This window comes from Pararge aegeria, chromosome 22 (assembly GCF_905163445.1).
Source record: "Pararge aegeria chromosome 22, ilParAegt1.1, whole genome shotgun sequence".
Lineage (NCBI taxonomy): Eukaryota > Metazoa > Arthropoda > Insecta > Lepidoptera > Nymphalidae > Pararge > Pararge aegeria.
Window position 1 is genome coordinate 293,535 of NC_053201.1, and position 8,981 is coordinate 302,515.

At 36.5% G+C, this 8,981-nt stretch overlaps 1 protein-coding gene across 1 annotated transcript; it reads right to left on the reverse strand.

The window, feature by feature from the left end:
- Window positions 1-514: 514 nt before the first annotated feature.
- LOC120633932 (arfaptin-2) lies at window positions 515-5,196 on the reverse strand. Its single transcript, XM_039904343.1, has 6 exons — window positions 5,081-5,196; window positions 4,804-4,934; window positions 4,103-4,267; window positions 3,661-3,829; window positions 2,817-3,120; window positions 515-2,321 (listed from the first exon to the last, which is right to left on the reverse strand). The coding sequence occupies exons 1-6, from the start codon at window positions 5,089-5,091 to the stop codon at window positions 2,019-2,021; spliced, it is 1,083 nt and encodes a 360-aa protein (XP_039760277.1). The 5' UTR covers window positions 5,092-5,196; the 3' UTR covers window positions 515-2,018.
- Window positions 5,197-8,981: the final 3,785 nt, after the last annotated feature.

Sequence of the window (8,981 nt, forward strand, 5' to 3'; positions counted from 1 at the left end):
CTAATATTCTTATTTTTAGCATTTGCGTAAATGCTACTTTTACGTATTTATTGCTGTACCTATTCTGCTACCCTCCATTTCTCCCCCGACCGCGGTCACTGGTAGAGATCTCTTATAGCCATAGATATAAGTGTTTCTTTGTCAATATCTTTTTTGTTTATGCAACTACTTTTTTCAATTCTTTTGTTACTAAATAAATAAATTAATCAGTCAAATTTACTGGATAGAAAAAAAATTCAGTTTTGAAAGACTGAATTTTTTTTAACACTTTTCAAAATAACATTTTATAAATCTAAATTTGCTTACTAATTATCAAAAATTTGGCATAAAATAAAAAATTGTATACATAGAAAATACTGAGTATTAGTGTTATTTTATATTTTTCATTAGTAATTATTCATGAAAAAATATAAAGTTTAATTAAATTATACTGCCTCCGACGATGATGAAGATAAAAGCGCAGGCGGACACCCAGTGCTGCATAGTGCATACAATGACTAGAAGAGACAAAGCGCCAAAGGTTTTTATACTTATGTACTAAAAGCTATAAACAAGTCTTCTTTGTTTAATGACATATTAATATTGTTACTAGTAGAAATATATAAATATGTGCTATATTGGAAATGTTATACTCTCTATTGCTATTAATTCTGCTGTACACAAACCTCATTTAAACCAAGCGGGCATTTCTAACAATTCATTTTAAAAAAACTTTTTCAGACGGAAGACCATCGGAGAGTCACATATAGGTAACAAACAGCGCTTGACAATAATATGCGAACTATGTTGCAAGGACACGAACGATTCGCATAGAGGCGGCATAACGCTTTTTTCTAACGTGACGAAAACACAGTTAACACCTAGCGCATTTATCGATACACGTATGTTTTAAACCAAGCGATCATTAATTTCATTGTTATTCCAGCCGGGGTTTAAAAATACTTGTACCAAGAAAGTGATTTTCAATTTCAACAATTCAGCAAAATTTACCATTATACCCATCATAAATGGTAGTAAAAATCAGCTTGATCAAAATAAACCAAATGTTAATGTCACCTATTTACCGGTAAAAAAGCAGTGTAGAAAAATAAATCTCCTACCAAATATTATTTTTTGCCTTTTTTGGAAGCCCTGAAGAATTATTTATATGTACAATTAATTCAGATATAGAGAGTATCTTTCAAATTAATTGAGAGATTGGTGTACTGCCAAATTAACGCTACTTTATAGTTAATTGGTTTTGAAATTAAAATCTTTCGAAGCAATTATTTACTTATTTCTACATTTTATAAATAATGTGCATCCATATTTGTTAAATATTTTTAAAATAAAAAAATAATCACATCTACATCATTATGTATATTTGAGTTTGACCGCTATGATATACTTATAATACAAGATGCTACATTATTTTGCTTTCCTCGGCCCATCTTTATTTTTTGCATACTTTGTAAAACATGCCTAAAAAAGAATAATTTTTGTCAATGACGTATATTGCTTTATATTGCCAATAGGTTACGTAGGTAGTTATAGGTTTAATAAACCCTCTTTGATCCTACGGCTTACGTCAGAATTAAAAAAAATAGCTTAAAGTCAAAGTCCATTGAGTTTTAACTTTTAAAGAGTTAAAAATTACGTAAGGACCACTGGCCAACGGCTGAACTCCGCCAAGAGCACTGGCACATATAACTGCACATGAATTAAGCCTAAATATTAGGTCTATAGGAATTGCGAGCGTTCACACCTTGTACTAAAAGTACAATGAGATCGCAGTCAAGCTTGTCATCGAATAAAAAAAAGCTTGGTACTTTTTAAATAGGTAGAAGTTTAGGCACGATTTGGGCTAAAAAGGTACAGGCAAACTTACGCGCTAGCGTACAGAGCACGTAATTTTTTTGACTTTATGGCGTTTTACATGTCGTTGGTCGCTGATTTGTGGCGGGCCCGTCTCCAATATATTATACTCATATTTCATACAACTGAAAGTTCCGCTATTCATTACAAGGGTTACCCGTGTCCTACGCAGAGCGCGGCGGCGACTGTGCCGGCGGCGAGGCCGGCAGCGGCGTGTGCGGCATGCTCGGCGCGTGAGGCATGCCCGGCGCTTGGGGCGGCACGCTCGGCACATGCGGCATGCCCGTTGCGTGCGGCATGCTCGACGCGTGCGGCATGCTCGACGCGTGCGGCAGTCCCGGCGCGTGCGGCGGCAGACCCGGCACGCTGAAGTGCCGCACGGCCGCCTCTAGCGCCACGTTGTTGCCGCTGAAGTAGGCAGAAATAGCGTTGTGGAACAGCAACAGCTGTTTGTTCATCACCTTTACCTGGAATTAGCAAATGCAGGATAGAACTCGCCACTACTTTATAACATAAATCTATCTGGTTTGATTGATAGCTATCACACCGATACTCCACTACTCGGTCACTGGAACATTCTCAGATCAGATATTGTCAATTAGACCATGCATGTAAACAATAGATTGCTTATCTGCCCAGCTGGGATTTTTTTATAAGTACCTAGTATTCAGTGTCTCTCGATTTATTCTGGCACGAGTAGCCAAACAAAACAATGACGTCAGTATTGTCGACGTCATTGTTTTTAAAAATAAGAGTCACGTCAGAGGCGCCGTTATACAATTTGCTATAACAGTGCCATCTAGTGAGCATGCCGTTTCCCAGCATTGTTAATACAATTAGTGGCGACAGCGCCATCTAGTGAGCATGCCGTTTCCCAGCATTGTAAATACAATTAGTGGCGACAGCGCCATCTAGTGAGCATGCTGGTCCCCCGCAGTGTAGTGGCGCCGGGGGACACGCACCCGGTTCTCGTGCAGCAGCTGCAGCTTGACGGCGGAGTCGCCGCGCAGCTGCTCGTAGCGGCGGCGCTGGCGCTCGATGCGCGCCAGCAGCAGCTCGGGCGGGTTGCCGCCGCTGGCCTCCAGCTCGGCGCGGTAGGCGTCGTACTCCACGCGCGCCGCCTCGTACGCGCGCACCGTGAGCAGCGTGTCCGCCATGCTGCGGTTGGCCAGCGTGTCGAGCGCGTTGTTGAAGAAGTGCAGCGCGGCCAGCAGCGTGTCGCAGTTGCGCGTCAGCGAGCGCTGCGTGTCCGCGTTGTACAGGAACCTGCGCGCACACGGACGGTACGATCACGTATTGCCTTGCCTAATACTTTGCATATATTGACGATCATAGACAAGGCATGCATGTGTGTAGACTTATGTATACGCGTTAGAAGTTATACTTCTTTGGCGTAATGAGATAAAAATCTTTACAAAAAATTTAAAATTATAACACAATATGATCTAGTTATCTATTATTGGTACACCGAGTTTCACTGAATATTAAAATTTGAGATTTTTGTACAATTGAGTCTATTAAATCAATCGACCGTTCCGCTGTCTCTCGACTATGGCTAACTTCAGGGTGTCAGTTTTTTGTGACGGTGTCGTAAAACGTGAGCTGGCGGACGATGTATTCCCCTCTCACTCGATTTCGCAACTACCTTTATCCTGTTAAAATAGTGTTACCATTTGCATTTCATTACATTGTATAATTTCACTCCCATGATTTTTTCCTAACACCGCTAAAGAAATATAACTTCAAAAGTTCATTTAATATGAAAAATCTGGAGGGAGCATGTAAAATGATAGAAGGGAATCTAACTGGTTCTGTAGTTCAGGTGACTTTTGTGCAAGCTCAGCGAAAGCCTCCCCGAGAGCCCGTTGTGTACTGGAGGAAGCAGTGAGTTGTGCCGTTAGAGCTGTACTGAGGCGTAGTACTCCATTGTATTTTCGCTGCGTCTCTCGCAGCATTTCTATTTGTGCTTCTAGTTCTGAAATTTAATATTTCAACAATTCAGAGGTTATCAGAAATCAAAATTTAGTGTCAAGTTTTGCTCATAGGAGATTGAGTAATAGAGCTTAGACTAACCACACAGAAGTGATAAATACTGGGATTAATGGATTAACATGTTCTGAGAATCACAAGGCAAAGGTATCTTTTTCTTATTCTGTGACTATATCTAAATTTAAAGTAAATTGTATAAAGAGCTTCTGAAGCAGCCACTTGGTAACTCAATAACAAGTTGGAAGTTATTATTGCTAACCTGTATCAACAGTTCTGGAACTCTTGCCAAGTTTCTCATACAGCAGTTGCTTGGTGCATTTGTATGTTGACACACTCCAGTTCTTGATAGACTCCAGCTTGGTGGAGCCTGCCCGCAGCAAGGTGGATGAGCCTTGTGCACCATTCTGTGACACGTCGGGAGGAGCTGGGGACAAACATTGCATTACTTTGGTTTTTTTTTTCATTTCAAAAACATACAATATAGCAATTATAGAAAGTTTTAGAAATATGATATAAACCTTGGCTAGGCTAGGCATTTGAAGGTCTTCCTGTAACAGTTTTCAACTGTGGATAAGTATTTCAATCATTTACCTATCAGAATACAAAAATATTTTTCCATTGGTTATAAATATTTGGAGCTGCTACATTTTATAAAGAGGGGGAATTGGTAAGCTGAATTTCAGGTTCTAGAGAACCAATTGTAACGAAAGTTTGTTCAGTGTTTATGTCAATGTGCTTTTCAATTGCAAAAAATTGTTTTACAAAAACATAAACCAACAATTAAATTTGTTTGTTCTTTGATATGCAAACATAAGTATGTAGTGCAAATCTCAAAGAAAATTTGTGATTTTATAATAGCAAATTTTCACTTTAGTTACAAGTCTCAGAGATATTTATCTAACGGCACTAAAATTATGGGCTTTGTTCAACACACGAGTGCCAATGAGTGGGTCTATTTACCATATGCCGGAGGAAAAGGCATAGACCGCGACGTCGGGAACTTCGCTTCCGTTCCCGATGTGATAGAATCGCTCGATTCGCGCAGCGGCGGGGTGTCTTTTAACATTTCGTGTATGCTTCGCTCTGATTGCCTGAAAACCAATATTTTTAATGATTTTAATAGTTCACTTTTGTCCAATCCTGTTTAAAACTGTTACCATATGAAAGTAGCAAAAGTATAAAGTAAGGTAAAACTACGCTAAGTATTGTATGGAACACTAAAGGAAAAGTAACTTACCACTTAGACATTTTGCAGCAAAAGCCTGCTTTAGTCTTTCACTATTTAAATGTAAATATTATTTACTTCTTTACCGACTATAATCACAATTAATTAATGCATATTTTTCGACAAAATTCTCAAAGAACACAATGAAATTGACAATGAGTAACAGATAAATTATGACAATGACAGTGACAGTTGACACTAACATTTCGCTTTACCTTCAAGCATATTATGCACTTACCTCTAGATGTTTCATTACTTTTTTTTTAAATGTAAAGATCTTTTAACATATTGAAAAATAATGTAAAAACATTAGTAAAAACATCTCTTTTTATTTAATTTGGAATTGAATAGCGTAGAACCAAGAGATGAGTCATTGGTGCAGTCCGTTCATCTAAACTAGACGCGTAAACTTATTGGCAGTACTGTAACATGCAGTGCTGCACGTTTCACTATGAATTGTACGTTCAAAAAATTAGGGACTTTTTGAAAAATAACTCAGTATAGTAGTTTCTTCATCTGAGATAAATAGTAATATGTTGCTTTTAGATAGACAGGGTTCTGATCTGTTCGATCACTTGCAGCATTTACTGTGCCACCAAGGTATTTGTTTTTGGGTAAAAAAATAAAGTAAGCACCTCGTTATGGCACTAATATTGCGTATCCTTTATTTCATACAATAAAGCAGGTAAATACCACAAAAATAGTTTGTTGTATAGTCGCTTACCCAGAAATGAATTATTTTCCATTGGAATTTTATAGCTAATTTACTATTATATAATATAGATGCATATACTTATCATACATAGACGGTTATATAGCAGTAATACTTAGTATATAAAATAATAACTTTAACAGCTAAATATGTAACTTAATATAATGATTGATACAGTCTATTTTAAGTACAACAAAAGCAAATAATTAATTAGAACCAATGTGACAACTTTAAAAAATATCAATACTTATTCTTCGATGGCTAAAGTGTCTTAACCTAAGTCTTGCAGTGGGGTAAAGACAAAAAAAACAGAAGGAGTTCTACAATACTATACCTCTTACAACCGGTTAGCAAATGAAATCTTTCTAGATGATCTCTCTAAATTATTTCTACGATGGACGGAAGGTTCAGTGCGAGTTTGCCCATGAATAGATCGGTTAACTACCGATACTACCAGTGACATGTAACAACGATAAGAAAACTCAAGATGGGCAAAGAACGGACACTAAACCAACCAGCAACTCTGTACCTACTCTACTTTAACTTGCTCCAATTCTAGCTTATAGGACGCACTACACGCTTTTTTGTTATTCTCTTGAGTGCGTAGGATAAAGATTCGATCATGGTCAGCCGTGTACGGTATACTAGACCCTGGATAATTAGTGATTATACCATAGAATAGAAGCGAGACCAAGTCGAAAAAAAACCGAATCCATATGTAGAATATGTATGTAGGTATGCTATCTGTAAATTAATTAACCAAACAAAATTATAGATAATGCTACAATTATTCTTCTTCGGGTCTTATTTAGATCTTTTAGTTTCATAAAATATTCCTCGGTAATTTGCAAATAGTGTTTTCATTTTGTCTCTTATTAGCCAGAATTACATTATCTTTTAATTGCAATATTAATAATTAGCATTATTAATACTATAAATAGTAGGTATACCTACTAGAGCAATAAAAGCTTTACGCAAGCTTCAATCAGAGAGCAAATCACCAACGGGATTAGGTAAGCTAAGCCAAGCTATCCTATACCCCATCTTCGATAAAAAATTATTGCCATAATTTGTATCTATAAGTATACTAAATAGGTACTTAAAGATAAAAAACGTGTAGATACAATTTATAAATAATAATTTTATAACAATTACAATGTGCTTACGAAAGAATAATTATTACTAGTACTGAGGATATGTTATTACCTCGATAGGAGAAAATACCCCGTTACACAGAATTGAGAACGTACAGAAGCCGTGAACACTACTAATATTGAAACATGATCACTCCACTCCACATGATCACACACAAATCACACCACTTTGCTGTGTTTCTTGAAAAAACGGTTAGACACTATACCAATTTGCAGTTGACAGTAATTATTTTACCTCTTATGTTTTAAACGTTTACCATAAAATGGAAAAATAGGAAAAAGTTTGTAAGCTAGCAACATTCCGCGCGTGTAAAGTGAGACGTGCGCTTGGCGTTTTCACGGTTTTTGGACACAAAGCACTGCATTAAATAGTGACTGAATACGGATACTGTATGTTCGTGATTCTGTGCCCCGTTACAATATACCTAGCATCGAAAAGCCGGTACCCAGTTAGACAGTAGAAAAAGTGCCAAAACAATAATTATAAATTGATCTATCGCTTTTTCTCATGTAACTCTTTTCTTTCATCATGGCCATCTGATATAGGTATTAATTGCTCAGTATTAAATAAATAATAATTAAGTTGGATTCACACTTGCCATTTTTCTTGACCGGTCACTGGTGGTCGTTTTTACCTGACAGTATGTTCTTTACGAGGTAATAACATTTCGCTGCCTAGACTACTTCAATCTTAAGACTAGATAGTTCCATAGAATGCCTTATTATTAATTTTGTACAAAAATATAGCTAATTTATGTTATCTTAATCACCTTAATGTCTGAGACTTTGTGTACATGTCATGTAACAATACAAGAGTTGCAAATCTGAGACGATCATGATGCGAAACTTTAATGCTGGGCACTTATTTATTAAGCGACACGCCACTCAACACATCACGCGCGCTTTTTGAGTCTCACAAAATCAATACTAGTTAATCTACATAATGTGACTTAGCTATGGTTTATGGAAACGGCCGGAGTTTAGTAAAGTTATCCCAACACACTAATATTATAAATGCGAAAGTTAATAAGTTTGTGTGTAAAAATAATTTAATAACGATGTTGCAGATTTAAAACATACCTATCACGCCTGACGCCAGGCAACTAAATCGCTCGTTGTAAAAAAAAAATGAACAGAGTAAGTTTATGGTATCCTCGAGGCATACAGTATTTGACGTTTTACTTTGTGTAAGTAAAGTAGTATGACTTAGGTACCTACTGAAAATTTCAATGATAATTTGGGAGGATCTGACCTTAGTATCTACTTATAAAATTTAAAAATTACTAAAATTGCCTGCGGCTATATCCACGGTTGTTGTATAAGCAAATAAACAAACAGATGCACATACGCATTTAAAATATCAGTGTGGTTATTTTAATACCTATTATTATTGATGAACGAGGCCTAGTAGTAACCCAAAAGCGTGGCGTAGCGTTAATACAGTGGCGTGTTAGAGATGTGTAGAGGTCTTTATAATTGAAATCAAATAGATGAAGAAAATAAAGATTTCGGAATCTGCTTTCCCATAGAATATATTAATAACTAATTTATAAATAATTTACTAATTACAAGCGGTGATTTTACTTTCCTGCATTTATTAGGTATTAGGTATTGTAGACAGTAATTTGGTTTTGATAAGTGATGATAGTTTACATATTACTTAAATCAATGTAATGGAAAGAGAATGAGGAAAATTTGGACCCATTTTATTTCATGTAATCAACATGCTTAGGCTTTTCTCCTCAGCTACATGAAAGGAAAACAAAATGCACTCAGCGCATTACACATTCGCACTGTGAACAATCAAACAAACTAACAGACAATGAAGCTGTCTTAGTTGATCTATTAATTAGTCCTCCATTCACGCAGCACCGGAAAAATAGTGAATAATTCAAAACAAATATGTACGCGGAAAAAGTTGCGGACAAACGATAATTACTGTTGATAACGGCCTGACGTCAATGAATGTCAAAAATAAGTGCCTAATGCTTCCATGCTTGGAAGCTCGAAATTATCCTCATTAAGGGCTTTTTGAAGTGCAGTCTTT